General features: G+C 47.0%; 1 protein-coding gene across 1 annotated transcript in view; it reads left to right on the forward strand.

The window, feature by feature from the left end:
- Nucleotides 1–3596: 3596 nt before the first annotated feature.
- Nucleotides 3597–19279, forward strand: part of LOC119405637 (rho GTPase-activating protein 190-like) — a 34981-nt gene continuing 19298 nt past the window's right edge. The window contains exons 1-6 of the mRNA XM_037672472.1: nucleotides 3597–3761; nucleotides 4252–4392; nucleotides 5295–5403; nucleotides 13183–13274; nucleotides 16199–16294; nucleotides 17207–17579. Coding sequence (XP_037528400.1) covers nucleotides 3597–3761; nucleotides 4252–4392; nucleotides 5295–5403; nucleotides 13183–13274; nucleotides 16199–16294; nucleotides 17207–17579 — 976 coding nt within the window. The remainder of the gene's footprint in view (nucleotides 3762–4251; nucleotides 4393–5294; nucleotides 5404–13182; nucleotides 13275–16198; nucleotides 16295–17206; nucleotides 17580–19279) is intronic.

The raw sequence follows: 19279 nt of genomic DNA on the forward strand, positions 1-19279 counted from the left end.
CATTACCTTCTCCTTTCCGGTCCCCGCCATTCCCGCCACTGATATGTGTGACATCACCAGTGAAACTCGATGACGTTATCACTTTCGATGCTTGTGATTGGCCGAACGACAACCGACGACTTCCGGTTACTCTGCAAACAGCTGTTCGCGCGCACCTTGCTGTTCTTGGTCGTGTTGCCGCTTGCGCATCGACATCTGCGGCCCGTAACGCGACCGCCAGGTTGCTAGCGCAATTACACATCCACACCTTGCAGTTTGATGAGCTCCGTGAGCTCGAGCTCGGCTCCTCATCTCGAGCCTAGGTGGTCTGACACGGCGTGTCACCGTACGGGTCCATCACGTTGGCGATCCTTTGAAGGCCTGCGCGCAACACAGGGTCCAAACCGACACGATTCGTAGGGGCACGGGCCGGCACGGCAGCAACAGCAGTTAGTCAACGAACAGTGCACCCAGATACCACATAGAGTTGGCGAGCTGGAGCGTTGGAGCCTGCGGAGTCGCGGCAACCGGAAGTAGACGCTGTCTCGAACAGCGCGTCAGCAGTGACGTATGCCACGCGAGATGAGGAGGGGCACTCAGCTGACTCAGCGAGGAGGGCAAAGCGGTTATGGAAGAGGGTAGTGTAGGAAAGAGGGAAAGAAGCGATCGTCGCGTTTCGATCATCAAACGCGTGTAACTCCGCTACTTCGGCACCGTTTTGAAAAATTCTCACGGCTACGTGTTCGTAGCAAACTCGAGCACAACTTCCTCACCTCAACTAAATTTCGACCGCTGGGTGGTTTAGGGGCCCTTTAAGAAAAATAATTTGTCACTAGATGCTGGTAGCAACACCGATGTTTTTGTTTCTATCTTGCTGTTCGATTATAGGGGCACTAAAGAGAAAAATGATTTGTCGATTATTAGTAAGTTACTCTTTAACAATTCAAAAATGAAGTCACTTGGTGAAGTCACCAGAATTGACGCGATAGTGTTGATGTCACTAGGTGTGCCATGCGAAAATCAACTTTAATGTCAAAATGAAATATCAGCATTTACTGAGCTTCACACTTGCTCAGAGCCATCTCTGCATACAGGAGATTTGCATGGCAGAGTAAGATCACCTTAGAAAATTAGTCAATACCCATGTAAAGGGGCCCTGCAACACTGTTCTGAGTTATAATAGAATAGTCTCACTGCTCACACGTGACGCTTTACGAATTAATGCCGCAAGAATTTTTAGAATATGCCAAGTACGAGCAGAGTTACGGGGATTTTGTCGAGTGCTCCAAGCGCTTTCTCTCTTTCGTACCAGTGAGCGCACTGAAAGCTACTCAGGGAGGGGGTGACAAGGGGGCAAGAAAAGGCGTCCCTTCATCAGCGCATGTCATGGCCTTGAGCACTTTTTTTTTCCTTCGAGCGCACGGCTTACTTTCAGTGTTATTGCGGGCGAGCGCGTGACAACGTGGTGGCATCTCGCGGCAGCCACGGTAACTAATGCAGCTCACGATGCTCGAATTAGCCAATAGCTGTGGACTTGGGTATATGGCTCAGTAATTTGGGTATATGGCATCATTTGTAGAGAGAAGAGGGAGCGTTTTTTGGCTGAGTGTGAGAATTAATTGTAAATTCCAGGCCGCGTGATGCACTATAACGTTTGGCTCGCGTGCTCTTGGGAGCCTCGACTATTGATCGGCAGGCGTTTTCTGACCGTGCTCAAAAAGTGATGCAGGGCCCCTTTAAACTGACAAACTTTTCTGAGGTAGAGCTGTGTACAGTGCATCTGTTTTACTACAGCAACACTTTTTCTCGCTGTCAATCACATGTTCGTGTTATATGTTTCCTGGCTACGGTGTTTCTTTTTTCTTTCAGTTCCATGAAAAACGTATTAGAGGGGCTGTACTGTATTTGCCGTCAACCTGTCTTTTTGCTCTGGCGTCTTTGCCACCACCTCTCTCTCGCTCTTTCGCTTTGCCATGGCCATCGGGGCCTTCTGTTCTCCTCTTGACTTGGCCGTGCTATGCTTCTTGCCAAAGTGGGGCCGGTGGCATGTGTGCTTTGGTGCTTCTGTGGCTTTTCTTCTGACTGTGTGCCCTACCCCTCCCCTCCTACTCTTTCCTGTTTGCGCGCATGCTGCCACAGAGGCTGGATCCCAGGAGTCCCTGGGCTTGGACACAGGTGACGCAGTTCGTGTTGACGTGCGCTTTGTGTCGTGGCTCTCGCTGCTGGCTCTTTTGTTGTACACTGTGTGGCAATTGCTCGAGGGAAACATGAATCTTGCATTTAGACACTCAGTTTGATAAGGCTATAGAAATTGAGAAAGAGCGCAAACCACTGGACAACGTGACAGAGACGGATTTAAGTGCAGAGGCCCCCGCTGTGTGTATGAACGTCCTGGTCACTGCGTCGTGCAAATCACGCGTGTGTACCTTTGCACTGAAGAATTCAGCACTACCGTCAGAAGTTCTTCGGCATTTCGGTGGTTTGACACCGTCAAAAGGACACACGGACAGGATGTGCCAGATTCTTCGGTCAGAGGCCTTTAGTGCATAGTCAGTCTGTCCTGTGGTTCGCGCTTTCTCGATTTCTATGGACATGTACCAACTGGCCCAAGTAAGCACTCCAGGGTAGACCAGGCTAGTTGGTACGAATTTGTAATGGTGGGTAGCGCGAATTTGCTACAAAGATACAAATAAAAATTAAAAATAAATGACAAGCCACAGTGCTTACTTCAACTGCAAGTTTATTATATGCACTTCCTGCAATAAACTTTCAGTTAAAGTAAGCACATGTGGCTGTTCATTTTTCTTTTCTTTTTTGCCACACAAATGTGGGTGTGCCGTGACCATATTGAAATAACCAAATAAGGGGAATCGGTTGAGGGGCTCGCTTCTTTGTTAGACACAACGAAATGAAACGAAGAGACAATTACACCAAAGAAACCATAGGGGACATTAATTGTTGTTTGTAATTGTTAATTACGTTGTAAATTGGAATTAATTAAAGTGGATGAAAAACCACCCCTTTCGTCGGTAGGGCCTGAACCCACAGCCTTCAAATTTGAACCTCTGCGTACATAGAAACACTTCATGAAAAATTTTGTCTTCAAAATGGCCCTCGTGCTGCCTGCTTCATGGTTGTTAGTGTCACTTCATTGAGCAGCGACAAGCCAGCCAATCTTACGTGCCTGTGCATGTAGAGAAAAAGTACTTTGTTTTAGTGCCACGTGGTTGTAATAATAAGACAATGGTAGTGAAACTGTCGACTCCTTTACATTGTAGGCGTCGTCGTGGTGGTTGTAGCTGCTGTACTGTGAAAACTGATTGCTCCAACATTAAGAAGGTAGTATGGATCATAGAGGAAATGGGTGTAGCTAACATTTTATAAGAGGTTAAAAGAAAGAACTGGTTGAAGTACTTATAATACATTGAGAAGATGAGTAGGGGTATGATGGAGTAACAGAAGGGATGCCAAGGAAGGGAACTGTTGTCGAGTACGTTAAAGGTTCTGGAGAGGACGCAGACGGGCTGATCGTGATGAGGACGAGTCGAAGTTATCTTGCTGAAGTACATACGCATACTTCTAGATGTGAGGAGTGGTGCGGCCTTTAAAGGGAGTTCATGATCCTGGTGCTGATCCTAGCCCTCTCAACCTTTCTGACAGGTGGCGGGGTGTGGGCAGACCCGTTTCCCTATGCGGGACGGGGGGACGAGTGGCCAACACCAGAGCTGTACTACCAGAGGACGGGCTCCAAGCAAGCCCCGCCCCTCAAACCCAAACCAAAGGTGGGTCATTTAAATGTAGGTCTGGTCTCCTGCCATGAGGTACCTGTGCTGTTGATAGGGGGGCCCCTTATCAAAAGCACAGGCGCCTTATGACCTTGTGGGTCATGCAGTTCTTGTGATGACTTATACTTATGCATGGGTGCATGCTAAAGAACCCGAGGTGGTCAGAATTAATCTGGAGTTCCCCACTACAGCGTGCCTCTTAATTATATCTTGGTTTTAACATGTAAAACTTTCAGAATTTCATTTTGTATTTACTTGATACCAGCTATGGAATTACACGCACAATCGCAAAATTGAAGGAAACAGTGCTCTACAAGCAGAAAGAAGACAAGAGGAGACAAACATGGCGCTTTATCCTGTATTTTTTTTTTCTAATGGTTTCCTCCCAAGTTCAGTAATGTGTTGACCAGTCCCAGTCCACACGCTGTTAACGTGCACTGCAAGTGTTTTACGAGCACGATATGATCCTTTCCTGTGTCGCCAACAGGGCCATCACCAGCAACAGCCGGGCAAACTGAACCTGCGGCAATTCGACCACCTGACGGAGGCCATCAGCCGGCTGCAGCTCTCGGGGCCGGGCCACAAGCCTCCGCTCGCACTACCAGATGAGGACACTCCTTCGCCGCAGGTATGTGGATCGGGCTTTTTTGTCGCTTTGATGGTGGTCGCTCGCCTTGGCTCAGTGATCTAGTTGTCGCCTTATGTTGTGTGGATCATTCTTTGGAGGCTTAGTGTGGTTTAAAGGTGACATTCAAGTTAAGTTCAAGTTTGTGGAGTTAAAGGTAACATTAATTTAAAGGTGACATTTAAGTTATGTCCAAGCTTGTGGAGTTCAAGGTAACATTCACTTAAAGGTGACATTTAAGTTAAGTTCAAATTAGTGGAGTTAAAGGTGACATTAATTTAAAGGTGACATTCAAAACGCACAGTCATCAGATGCCATTGCTCTCTTTTCTTTAAGTGTCAGTTTCGTAAGCCAGCTGTGATGAATTTTCACTTCGGCTGCATTGGTCGCAAGTGAGAAGTGTTAGCATTGAAGCTATCCTATCAAAACTGTTAGGCTGCCTAACTTGATCTTTAGCAGCCTGTGGCACCTAGGCTGCCAGTGATGTGCTAGTGTAGGCACTTCTGCCTGGTGGCTATGACCTACATTTTACCGTCATGCCGTGGGAAGCTGCGAGCAACGTCCAATATCAGAGGTCTTGCCAGGAAGCCACACTTTCGTAGTCGCGTGTAAACTGCAAAATGAAACAATGCCAGCTCGGTAGTATCTTTGGGCGTTTCGTTAGTCTTTATTGCACATCAACTCGTAAAAGCATGAAACATTGCAGAAAGATTGCTGTGTTTTCGTGCTATGTTTGTAAAACTAGGCTTTCTGCATGACCCAACGTTGCATTGCATTTAACCTGTAAGAACACCTCATATAGTCAAAAATGTAATCCTTGCCTCTCTGCCGTGGCATATTCCATGGGTTGCCTTGAGACGTCTGACACCCTCGGTGTTTAAGGACGGTGTCGTGTGAACGTGCAGGAGGCGGTGTACGGTGGCGGCGTGGAACGAGCGGCTCTCTTGCTGCCGGAGGGCAAACACCGCGTGCGCTCTCTGGCACGTCGACATGCCAGCCGAGAGCACGACAAAGGTCAGTGAACTTCTGCCTGGGACAAGAGTTGGGGTACCAGTTCACCCCGTGCTCTGGGGTTGTGAAGCTCTGGTGTTTGAGCCTTTTTAAATTCTGTGTTAATTGACCCAACCAGACAGGCGATTCCGTAAAAATGTTCAGCTTTAAGAGGCATGACATGGTCACCCTAGAATTTGCAGTTTCAGGTGAAAAAAAATGGAAGTAAAGGGTCTACTGTGGCTATACATGTAAGAAAAATGGACTGTAAAAGAATATTTCAGTGCCAACTAAGCCCTAGAAGTCGCTGGCTATAAACCCCGCCCACTGCCGGTAACCGCCATTTTGCCGTGGCATGTGGGACGTCGTGCTGCATCGAGCGGAGCTGTCGACGCAGAATTGAAAGCGAAGCCTTTCTTGAGTGCAACAACAAGTGCAGTTTTTCGAGGCTGCTCGTGTAATAAAACATTTCAATGTTTTGTTTGTTTGTTTGCTTTCTTTTTTTTATTTGTTGTGGGATAGCGATGTTTAACGAGAAGTTAATGCTGCCCCCATCAACTTCACAAAGTCTGTTGTCTATTTTCTCTCTCTCTCGTCTTCTGGGTGTTTGTGTGTGAGTGTGCACGAGATGTGAAGCATGGTTGTTGGCGCATACGTATAACGTTGCCCCTGAATGTGGTGGGTGTTTGTGTGCCTGTATTGCACATGTTGTGGTGTATGGTGTTGACGTTCCTGTCTACATGACTTCTTGCTCTCTTTATTTTTCTTAAAATATGTTTCTTGTGCGGGGTTTGTGTTCCCCCTGCTGTCTTGTAGAAGCTGCTTTACACAAAGCTGGCTTTTAATGAACACATGTACCGAGCCACTCTGCTACAACTTCCTAAAGCCCACCCACTCTCACTCGCTCGAATACTCACCGTGCAAGAATAGCATTGGCTACTGGCTTCATAGTTTTGCTTCTCGTAGATGATTTTACATAAGGCACAAGGGCACTGCCACCTTGTTAAACTAATGTTTTCTTACTTTTGTATATCGCAACATAACTTAATTATTAGGTCATGAAATGTTGAACGCGCCAACCCAACCATTATCATGCATGTGCGTCTACCGTAGCACTGTTCATTTAGATATTAAAGCCGAAAATTGCAAGGCTACAGCCTAATATGGTGGCCCCGAAACTCATAAAATAGTCTGTAGGTTAATTAAATGCGGCCAAAAACTGATGTCACCTGACTGCAGCACATGGTTATCATATTTATGCGAGTCCTCTCTATTTGCTGCTTGTGGCGAAACAACCATAAAAAATCCTACGGGTGTTAAGGGGAGACGTGGGTCTTAAAAAATGGTTTTTTAAAAGTTGGGTGAATGGCATGAAATTTAATACACTTATTCAGCTTTTTCTGCAGATTCAAAATCTCTAAGTAGTTTTTTAATAGCTGCATTAGAACGAAAGATATGCAATTTCTAACACATATTTAAGCATATTTCTTACGGGGATTTTTGGCAACTTTGCTTTGTCAAACACAAAAGCAAAGTATGTGGCAAGATTGCCAGGAAGCTGGTCTGGCCGGTGATGCTATTTATTTGCTTATAATGTTGTTCACCAAATTATAATTCTCGATTACCAGAAATAGTACGCAGCAAAAAAATTTCACTCACATTTACGTCTATTTATTTTGCATTCAAAGTTTGTTGAAGACAATCGGATTAGCATCACCGGCTAAACCAGCTCTCTGGCAGCTTTGCCACATATTTTGTTTCTGTGTTTGACAAAGCAAAGTTGCCAAAAATTCCCGTAAGAAATATGCTTTTAGAGATTGCACATCTTTTGTACTAATGCAGCTACCAAAAATCTAATTACAGATTTTGAATCTGCAGAAAAAATGGGATAGGTTTGTTAAATTTCGTTCAGTTCACCCAGATAATAAAAGAAATAAAAAAAGGACCCGCGTCTCCCCTTAAGCCTGTGAACTTCACCAGCAGTGCAAGCTTTTCTCTTTGGTGCAATCCTTCGCCAAGCTTCTGTAGATGTGCGAATTCATCAAATTAACGCTTTTAGGGCATTGTTCTTGGTGGCTGCCATTCTGCTGCTTCTTCTAGTCCCATCAGTTGGCAGTGTCTTCATTCTAAACATTCCAAGTACTGTAACAAGTACCATACAAGTTAGTAACCTGATAGCAAACTCTCCCAATATTGATTCCACTTCTGTGGGAGCACTTCAGTGTACCAGTAACTAGCAGGGGCTTACAAGGCTTGGTCTGTGGTCTGTCCTCACCTCACTGTGTCTTTCTCTCTCTCTTTCTCTTCATCTCATCTCTCTCTCTCTCTCCTTCCTCTTCCTCTATCTTGGTGCTTCGTGTTGGTGGTGATGGTGGCAGCAGTAGGTGCGGAATCGGACTCAGACAGTGAGTGGAGCTCCCTCGAACGACACCCCGGCCGCCCTCCCGGGTGTGCCCCTCGGCGGCCACCTGCGCCCCACCGCAGGGGGCGCCACCGTCGCCATCGGGGCGGCAGCATCCCCGTGGCGCCCCCGCGCATCCCAGCGCTGCCTCCGTACCCGGACGCACCTCTGGTGCCATCGTCCGCAGGTGCCAACAGTTAATGCCTCGCATATTTTTTTTTTTTTTTGTTATACGGCTGTGCATTGCATCCGCATAGCCGACTCCCAGGTTTGGTTTTTAACAGCTGAGCTAAGCTTTTCGTTCTGACGTTTCACGTGACCAGAAAACTAAGCGGTGCCTAGTCTAGTGCATGCAGCATGATAACTCGACCGGCGCGCTCTCTATTCGTCCTCTTCATGTTAGGATTGGCTAGAAATAAAGATAGTTTGCTCTTGGCGACATGCATTCAAGAAATGAAGGTAGTTATAGCGCATTCTTTTGTATCGCCTAGTAATTTGGCAGATAATATGGCCTGTGGCCAGCACACCCATTGACGTTGACTCGATGGATGCGCAATGTAGGCGCAATGCATGTGCCTTCTGAAGAAAACAAAAGATGCACAGAACACATAGACAGAAGAGAAAGGACAGAAACAGAGAGAAAGAAGTAGACAGAGAGGAAGAAAAAGGAACAGAGAGGACCTTGCTAATTAAGGCCATGCTAATTGAGACCTTGCTAGTTAAAACAATAATCAGGACCATATAATTAAGACATTGATAATTAACGCCACAATAAAACACCGCTAATTAAGATTGTGCTAATTAACACCACACTAATTAATGCATTGCAAATAACATCATGCTCATTAAGACCTTGCTAATAATCTAGGTTGACCACAAGCTCCAGTGTTAGTCCAGCCTTGCACCACTACTACAAGCTGCCTACATTTTTTTTTGTCATAGTCTGAGAAACAAACAAACCATAGTGATTTGATTGTTGTTCCTTACTAGTTAGTAAGGGAAGGACAGAGGGTGCTACTCTGGACACTTGAATTCTGCCATGTTGTCGCTCTGAATGGCATGCAGGGCCATTACGGCCTCTCTTATTGGCTGAAAATTTTCCATTACAGAATTCGGCAGTGTGGCGGAATTTGAAAGTGTTCAGGATGGCACTCAGAGTCTGCAAGAGCAGTGACTTGCAACCTGTATGCATTAGTTGAAAGAAAACGAGGCAGTGAAGCGTGTTCTATATCATGTCATGTTCTGAGCACATGCATAAAATTTCCTAAATAATGTGGCAAGGTATTCAAATTCATATTTCAGTGACACACTGAAACATGCGTGAACACACATATAGTCAGTTATGCCTCATTCCACTGGTGCGTATGAATAGGTTTTGATAAAAATGAAATTGGTTGGAGGTGTGCACTGTTTCGAACCTAGTTATCTAGCATGGAATGAATGATAGCAATATGCATGAAGACACTGTGTGTGTGCAGTCATTGTAGACTCTGCGCTAAAGAAATGAAGTAGGTATTACCAAACAGCCTGAACCAATGCTTTGCTCTTCCGCCGCAGGTATGTCTCTTTAATCCCTTACGTGTGTGCCTTGAACGGTTCCCCTGACACAGTCAAACGCTGCTTTAGTATTGCCACCGTAACAAAGAAAAATTCTGATTTCACATCACCTGCTCATAGAAAATAATTCACAAAATGTCTTAACAATGAATAATCTTCATAATGGTATTTTCACATCATTGAAGTTTTTGCATATGAGTTATGGAAGGGCCCGCTTGCTCGAATTGCCCCAAAATTTCATGGCAACCCAACAACTTTGCGAATGCTCATGATTTACTTTGCAGTGCGGCTGCGTCGTAAGACCTGTGTATTCACTGAAGATGTGCTTTCTAATGCAACTTGCGCATGTTGATTAATTTTTGTTCGTTGAGGTGGTCTGCAATAGATAATTGTATCTATCAGGATGTAGTCAGTGGGTGTGAGGCACTTGTAGTTAATGACAGAATTGCTCTTCATTTTTTCGACTGTGGGACATGTGACATTGTGCACACGTTGAAGTGAGTCACTACAAAAGTATAATTCTCGCTCGTCACTACCCGCAAGCATGGAAGGTATGCACGTAGCCTATGAATGTATGCACACAGCCAATGCACTTCGAGTCAAAGCGATACTGCTTGGTAAAACCTCTGCGGTCAAAACTGCAGTTGCTATCGACGCAATCATAGCAACCACGCAGCTTTGAAAGTACAGTAAAACCTCGATAATTTGTACTCGGTTAATTGGGAATCCCGGATAATTTGTATTATTTGCGCGGTCCCAAATTTTTACATGTAAATTTAACCGGATAATTGGTGCGGCCAGTCTGCGACTTCCCGGTTAATTGGCACACTTGGCCGCGACTTCCAAGATATGCAAAGGGTGTTGCGAATCTCGGAGGCTGTAACTAAAACATGCATTTTTTTTTTTTTGATGTACGGATCTCGAAGGCCATGTTTTTTTTTACCGGAAATACGTCGTAGACGCCATGTTTTAGCAATTGCCAGGCGGCGATGCGTGCGGTTGCGATCATGATCATCATCATCTCAACAGCGATGTTAGCCACTCTAGCGAAGTGAATGTTTTGTGGAGTCTTTGTGCCATTTGGATGTCGGCTGGCGAGCATTGTGCGATTCGGTGCGACTGCTCCATTTGTCTCCTGTCTCCGCTTGAGTGTCTTCCCTGTGAATTAGTTGATTGAGGTGTGCTTGGAAGGAAGATGTCGAAGTACAAGAGCTTGTCCCTGCACGAAAAGGTGTGCTTAATTGAAGAGGCCAGCAAGTCGACGGCGTCGAAAACGGCTCTCGCCGAAAAGCACCACGTGCCTCTGTCAACGCTGCGCAACATCATCAAGAATAAGGAGAAAATTCTCGATGCTTACAGCAAGACGCACTCGTCAAAGCGTACACGAGTACACCCGCCTACGTACGCCGACGTTGAAGCAGCTCTGATCGACTGGCTGCAGAAAGCCAACGCAGCACACCTTCCTGTGAATGGGACCATATTGCGTGAGAAGGCCAACCAGCTGGCGCTGCAACTTGGACATTCTGAGTTTAACAGCAATGGATGGTTTTGCCGATTTAAGGAGCGCAACAACCTGACATTCGTGACTGTTTGTGGCGAGAGTGGCAGCGCGGATCAGTCTGTTGTCGACGGCTGGAAGCAGCACACCTTGGCTCCACTACTCGCCAAGTACGAAGCAGCAGATGTTTACAACCTTGATGAAGCTGCGTTGTTCTACAAAATGTTGCCTACGAAGACGTTCGCTTTGAAGGAGGCAGACATTAAGGGGCGGAAACAGAACAAAGATAGAATCACTGTTTTGTTTGGTGCAAGCATGTGCGGTGAGCACAAGCTGCCACTGCTTGTTATTGGGAAGACAGAAAAGCCTCGTTGTTTCAAAAATGCACGACTGCGATCCAAGGATGACCTGATCTATAAAAACAACAAGAAAGCTTGGATGATGGCTGCACTCTTTGAAGAATACGTGCGGCACCTTGACCGCAAGTTTGCGGCCGCAGGGCACAGCGTTTTGTTCGTCGTCGATAATTGCCCAGCTCACGGCGACATTCAGAACCTGCGGGCAATCAGGCTGGTCTTTCTACCCCCGAACACGACGTCGCTATCGCAGCCGATGGACCAGGGCGTCATACACCATACCAGGAAAATATATCGCTACAATCTGTTGAAGCGAATGCTCCTTTGCTATGACAACGGAAAGGAGTATAACATTGACCTCCTCGGTGGTACTTGCCTCATTGTTCACGCATGGAGGCAGGTGGAGGCCACCGTTATTCGACGGTGTTTTGAGCACGCCGGTTTTGTGAAAGAAGAGGCAACCTCCGCTGAGTTTGCTGTCACCGCTGTCACTTGCCCGTTTGATGAAGAAGGGGAGACTCTCTGCGCTCGATATGAGGCTTTGCACGCGGACGAGGAGTGCACTCCTATCGGATTCTCCGAGTACGCAAATGTCGAGTGCACAGTGCAGACGTGTTACGCCGACATCGACAGCGAGATAGCTGCGAGATTGACCGATTCGGCCTCCAATGTTGACAGCAATGACGAGCCCTCCCGAGCACCCCCTTTGGCGGATGTCATCGATGCCTTGAGTGTTGTGCGCAGCTTCGTCGAGTGCAACGGCGGCGAGGCTGAGATGCTGCGCCTCATTGACAGGCTGGAAAATATGACTTTCAGTGCTGGGAACTACCGAACGCGTCAGTCACGCATGGAGGAATTTTTCTTCAAGTAGGCTGACTTGCCACAATAAAGTTGTGACTTCCGTACATCACGTTTTCTGGCTGATTTCTTTGATTTCGCGTTGTTTCGGATAATTGGGAATCCCGCTTTAATTGGGATATTTTTCTCGGTCCCGAGGCCTTCGAATTAACGAGGTTTTACTGTATGCTGACAGCCAACAGACGTTGAGTCAAAATGAAACGACTGCTTGCTGCAACCATTGTAGACAATACAGTAGACTCTCGTTAAGTGGAACCTGATGGGACCAGGAAAATGCATTCCGTTTAACAGGAGTTCCGTTTACAGAGAGATGAACACGGGGTGCAGAATTCAAGTATGAAACCAATCACATTAGAAGCAGTTGTTCCATTTAAACAGCAGTCCCGTTTAATAAGAGATTTCCATTTACTGAGAGCCCCTACAGTCGCTATCAATGGCGACCACCAAGCTCCAAAAGCCAATGTGCATGGAATTAATATTATACTGCTTGTCGCAACTACAGTACACAATATCTGATCCATAATCAACGTGACTGACTGAATGGTCATCACAATCACAGACAGCAACGATGCAGTTCTGAAGGCCATGTATGTGGCCAACGCACACAGAGTCAATATGTAACTACCATTTGCCACAGCCACAGCCACAGCAGACGAAACTGCAATCACAATCGTCATGATCATTGATAGCACACATGCATCTCCGAAGGCACGCGGCGTAATGTTGTAAGAAGGCACAAAACATTTAGACTTTCCTGTTGTTCGCTGATGACTGTGTAGCAGTGCAGACACCAGAGCATCGTTTCAATCGTCCGCCAGTGCAGTCTTTGTGTCACACATTTGCGGCACTTTGCGCTCTGTACCAAGGGTTGTTTGAGTGATAGCTCAGGGATGCAGCCAAGCATGTCCGAATTAGCAAGAGTCTGGTGCCGATACATAACGCATACACTTGCTAGGGCCAGTAGATAAGCCAGAATGGCCGAATTTTCTAAATTTGTGTGTTCTATGCGTGAGATTTTGTTGTAGTGGGGTTTGGCTGTACCACGACGGCAGGAATTGCTGTTTCAACATAAAACATTACGCTAGAGCAGGAGGTTGTGTGTGGCCGAGCACTTATGCACGCGCACGTTTCAGTAGCCAAGACCAAGCTGCCCGGCATGCTGCCTACCGACGACAGTGTTGCCTATGACAGCGCCACGCTGGGGGAGCTGGCGGCAGGTGCCAGGGTGAGTGGGCCACTGTATGAAGTGGCCTTGGTTCATTGCTCCAGTATTTCAAGCGGTGTGATTTCTGAGAAAATTACAGGCAAACTTCGTTCATATGTGCCTGCTTTAAACATACTAACGGTTAAAATGTAGTTGCGACGAATCCCCGATCGAGTCCCGTAGAGCCCAATGCATTCGGTGACAGCTTAAGCTGTAGTGGTTCGTCCTGTGCCTACCAGTTAGTACGTACCCTGCATACCGCGATAACTTTTTGTGCCATAAAATTTTACTGGGCAGCTGAACTTCCCGATGCCACAATGTGCTGCCAAAGACTTTCCGTCTTTTCGAGAAGTGCGGAGATCGGTTGATTACTGATTCCGACTTCCGCGTGATTGCGGCGATAACTTTGCAGTAAGCATCAGGAAAGAACGAAGGCGAAGTGGGTGCCACCGATAAACGCACCAGCATGATTTATCGCTGACAACCTTATCACAATAAGTATCTTCAGCTATCTGCTCGGGCATGCGTGTAATGCAGTCCTACTGCACTCTTTTAATAGGCGACAACCTGAATGCACTGGGTCGCCAATCACTGCCGCCTCGTTGTGCGGGACCATGTTCAAGTGCGCACCGCTTTGTAGAACCGAAAGCAGATCGCTGTTGCGGAGTTTAGCGTTGCGGGTTGTGGGCGTTGAGAAAACTCGCTAAACGAGCGCATTTGGTACAGCAAGCGTAGTGCTGTTGTAAGCATACCGCATGCTTTTATTAGACGACCACTCAAACGCGCCTCCGTCCGCTGCCAGGACTGCTAGAGCGTCACGGAGTGTGCATCACTTGCAGGAAGTTCGTCATCGCCGCATTAACCGAACAAGCTCATCTGTGCTCATCGCCGCATCTGTGCACGATCTAGAGCGAAGTGGGTACGAAGAACACTCCCGCGACAAATGCGCGCGTGCGATACAGTAAGCGGCCCACCAGTGACGGCGTGAGCCGAGTAGGTGATGCGCTGCATGCAACTAACCAGGAGACAACCGGCTCCAGGCGGCCATACAGCGTTTTACTGGAACTGTGTCAGTTTTAGTTTAGTGGCAGATCGCGGTACGGACGCATACACATATATCGTGGAAAGCCAACACTGTCCGTTCTGTCACTATGTTGGTCACTGCGTATCCGGACCCTGTAATACAGTAGAACCCCGCTGTTACGTTCCTCACTGCTGCGTTTTCCCGGCTGTTACGTCGTTTTCCGCCGGTCCCGGCATAGCTCCCATAGGATACAATGTATTGGGAACCCCGCTGTTACGTCGTAACTGTCGGACCGTTCCCGTATGATACGTCGCGAAGTGCGCTCGGAGCCGACCGAGTGACTACCAAAGAGAGCGGCCATGGTGCATTTTCACGCAGTTTGGCCTCGTTTGACCGTAATATTAGCCGTATGAGAGGCGCAAGCAACAGAATCTTTCAATTGATGCAAACAAAAGCATGGCCTTCGAGATTCAAATTGCAAACATGGCGTCTATGACGTAACTGCTCGCGAAAGCAAGGCCTTCGAGATTGGCATTTACTATTGACAAAAGCATAGCCTCTGAGATTTGTATTGCACAAACATGGCGTGAATGACGTAACTGCTTGCGAAAGCAAGGCCTTCGGGATTGGCATTCACTTCTGCCATCGCGTTGGCGTAGACTCATCATCATCGTTATTTGTCGGAGAACGGGAGGAGTTCGAGCTGGTTGGAGCTCGCGTGGTCGTGCGTGCGGTTCGCGGTCGGACTCGCCGCGCCGGTCGTGATTGCGTGTGCTTAGTTCTCTCATGCCTACAGCTGTTGGTGTTAAAAAAATCACATACGTTGATTACATTTCTGTGGATGAGGCCGTCCTAAGCTCCGCGTTTCTATCCATCGACTAGATCGCGGCTGAGCGCGCCAATTTTCGTGCTACTCGTAAGAATTGAAATAAAATTCTGTACCACTAAATATTTTGCCGTTTTTCCTGTTTCTCGGCTCTTACGTTTATTTCCTACGGTCCCTTCAAAAACGTATCAGCGGGGTTCTACTGTAGTTTCGAAACGCTCCTTGGCATTGCCACCGCGCTATGGATGATCACGCGAGAGTGCTAGAATCTTTTCTCCACTTTAATGAAAAGAAATAAAAGGCTTTGCAGTGGGTGCTTTAGGCAATATTTCCTGTGGCACTGTATTTACTTCACTGTTGGTGGCGATGGTGCACACCAGAAGATGCAAATTTGTACTTGGCGGTTAATGCATACTACCGTTTAGTGCATAGTTAGGCCGCATTCTCGACAGGCACGTTTTAACGAGGTTTCACTGTTCTGTGGAGGGAAAATTGGCACTCGTGACTACGTAAGCCGCAAGTAAATTTGTTCATCCAGCACGAGAATGATATGGAGCTCTTGAATTTGCCTAAACTTCGTCCTTCTGGCTTCAGAAAGCTTGGTGATATTCCACATAATTTTCAGTTGTATGTGGAGTTGCGTATGCAGTGATTTGCAATGATTATGCTTGTGGAGACATAACTTTGCATTAAGTTCGTTAAAGGGCACCTCGTTAGATACAGAAGAATCTAAGTGGCATTTACTTTTGAGTGTACAAATGTTTGAAATGAACTTTCAATATCCGCTTGAACTTGTGATGACATTCATTTCAACTGGTAATAGCTTGTTCAATTCTTCAATTAATCGCTAAAGGTTAAGCTCTTAATCAAACCTTGCAAATGCCGTACACTGGAAGATTCAGAACAGCCACTGTTGATCTCGTTGTCTTTGTCTTCTTCTAAATTTTCTGTCTTGCTTGGAACAACTTGGTGGCATTTGGGAATAATTCTTTGAAGTTCAGTGTCACTAGACAAGCAGTAACTGTTTAATTGCAGCTGTGGCGAGTGTTGTTGAGAAGCTGAAGTGTGGTGCACTGTGGTGTGTTGGGATTACAGCAGTTGCTAAAGGACAAGAGCACGACGCGGAAGAAGGACGAGCGGAAGAAGGCCCGGGAGGACGAGAAGACAGAGAAGCGCCGCCTCAAGGAAGAGGCAAGTGGCTCGGAAGCTTTGACAACACGTATCATGGTGTCTACAGCATTACGTAGTGAACACTAGTGATTAGAGTTCCTAGCTTATAATTTGGACAAAGCAAGTGACTCCAGATGCCCATGTAATAGTGGTGCTAAGATAATGGATTCAACAAAATATACTAAGTGTGCTTGTTCTGCGAGTTTTTAAAAACAAAGCCCCCTCAGTGCACTGCAGCACACGCATACAGGCATATACTTGCATGTGACCTGTTCAGTTTATACCACTTCGACCATTGTTTCACTGGAGCTAAAAAAGCATAAGTGTGAGCAGTAAATGCACCAAATAATTATCCCTCATTTACTTTGAGAGAGGTTGAATGTGCTACGAAAACTATACAATTGTGGCTCACTTTCATTTCTTGCTGCCCTTGTGAGCTGAAAGAGGAGTCAGCGTTTTTCTTATGCTGCTCAATTTGTAAAAGTGACCATAAAAAGCTTGTATGGAACCTGTCGATACTTAAGGCTAAAGGAGCGTACAGTGAAAATGTGGGATGCTCTTGAAGTGCGACCCTTGGGGCGTTTACATGTCAACTTGCTTGTGGGAGATGCGACAGTGTTAACAAGTGGGAAGTCAGCCATCTTGGTTGGGGAAAGTTAGAGCTGGCAGATGGCCCACTTGTGGAATTTTGCATATTGTCCAATTGCGTGCTGTTTAACGTAGAGGAGGCAACTCACGAGCAGGAGAAGCGAGTTTACGAGCTTTGCGAGATGCCAGTTCTACAGGGGCTCGTCTTTTACTCGTCCGTAGGGGCCACATAGATCGGCCACCTCCGACGATTGCTCGTGCAAGACGGCCGCCGGATTTCGGGGTGCCGTCTCGCGGCTCAAATGTACGCCTTCGGCCAGCGTTGAAGGCTCTCGCACGATGCAGGAGCGGCAGAAGCGGCTGACGGAGAAGAAGAAGAAGAAGCAGGGGAACAGTCCAGCCGGAGTGACCCCAGCGGCGGCGCTCGAGGAGTTCGCTCAGTCGGATGCCGTGCGCACGCCCCTCTTCGTGGAGCAGTGCGTGCGCTTCATCGAGCAGGAGGGCCTGGACTCAGAAGGGCTGTACCGGGTGCCGGGCAACCGGGCGCACGTGGAGCTGCTGCTGCAGCGGCTGGACGAGGGCGCCGACCTGGTGGCCGAGCTGGGCTCCTCCGAGCTGCCCGTCAATGCGGTGGCCACCGCCCTCAAGGACTTCTTCTCCAAGCGGCTGCCCCCACTGCTGTCGCACGCCCACATGGCACGCCTCACTGAGATCGCAGGTCAGTAGCCCAATCCCTGTGGTAATGTCAGGATGGGTAGGCGGGACATGGGCGCCCCACCAGAACGAGGCCAAACTACTGGAACTTGGAACCCGTACAGAATAAACAAGGCCTCGCGCTCCCGAGACCGGACACAGACTCTTCTGTTTCTTGGATTGGAGGAGAGGGGCGAAACTACAGTGTGTGAACCGACATGACTGTGACATGGATGACAAGGGCATGCCAGCGGTGGCGCTAGTAGACGGCTACCCTAAATCACTGCATACAACACTCCCTTTTTCCAGTATAGGTGGCGTTCCATGTCCATATCACGACAACAGCGCCCTTTGGGTAATCAAAGTACAGATTTTAAAGGCCATTGTTCAGCGGCTGGGCGCTTGCAGCAGAAGCGGTTGCTGGGAGCCAGTAACACATTGTAGAGATTGAGTTTTGGACACCAGTCACTGGTATCTTGGCGAGACGCTCACAAAATGAAGAGTGTTTGTAGTCGCTTTGTTTATGTAAATAGTAGAGCTGTGTGATTAGCAAAATTTTGGGTGGGAAGCGAATTCGAATAATAAATATTGAGTGCGAATCGAATCGAATAATTTTCGAATATTTCTCAAACATTTTTCGAATACTTCGAAGTGAAATTAAAGAAAAAAGTTGCAGAGAATCCCTAAGCATGTTCTCATGAGATAGCAACATGAAAGTGTTTCTTTTTGCTAGGTTAATGAAGCGCTGGCACAGGGTAGTGTTTCATAGTTGTCTTATCAAGAATGAGGCAATTTAGATGCCGAATTATATTTATGTACACGATTTGGTGCAACCAAAGTGTTGCCGACAACACTTTACACGTGATAGGCAAAGATGCCATTTTCTCAGCCTCTCCTCCTCTTTCAACTTCTGTGGAAGCCCAACTGATGTGGCGAACAAGGGTGTGCTCCCTTCAAGTTCGGGGTTCCAAATCTGCCTCGTAGACGTCGATATATAAGAACATCTGAAATTTTGGATGCTAAAAAGCTTCAGCTTCCGATTTTTTGGACTTCCTGCCAAAATTTCAGGTCCAAAGCAGCATTAATTGAGCCCTCACCTCTGCCACATCTTTCATCTCCATGTTGGAACCAGCATTTTCTTGAGTTAATACATTTGCGACCGTAGCAGAGCTTGAAAGGCAGCTTTGCCGCAATACCGGGGTGTGATGAGGTGAAGCATATTGAAAATCTAGGGACCGCTTCCAATCGGACGTTGAGTGTCTCTTGGCTAAATTTGACCGTAACGGAGCTTGAAAGGCAGCTTTGCCTCAATACAGGGGTGTGATGAGGTGAGGCATATTGAAAATTAGCGACCACTTCCAATCGGACGTTGACTGTGTCTTGGCCAAGTTCGACCGAAACAGAGCTTGAAAGGCAGCTTTGCCGCAATACGAGAGTGCAATGAGGTGAAGCATATTGAAAATCTGAAGGGGTCACTTTTAATCGGACGTTGACTGTATTTGTTTTTGGGAAGTTCGAATAGTAAAATTCCAGTGCGAATCGAATCGAATAGCAAACACTATTCGAAAAATATTCGAAATTTGGAATATTCGCACACCCGTAGTAAATAGTAGCCAGAAAACTGGTGAAATTCCTGAAGGATTCGTGAAGAGGCTAAGTTGAAAGCCTCGCCTCCATTTTTATTCCAAGGGGGATAGATGCACCACCATTCATGGCTGCTAGCGA

Source organism: Rhipicephalus sanguineus, chromosome 9, assembly GCF_013339695.2.
Source record: "Rhipicephalus sanguineus isolate Rsan-2018 chromosome 9, BIME_Rsan_1.4, whole genome shotgun sequence".
Lineage (NCBI taxonomy): Eukaryota > Metazoa > Arthropoda > Arachnida > Ixodida > Ixodidae > Rhipicephalus > Rhipicephalus sanguineus.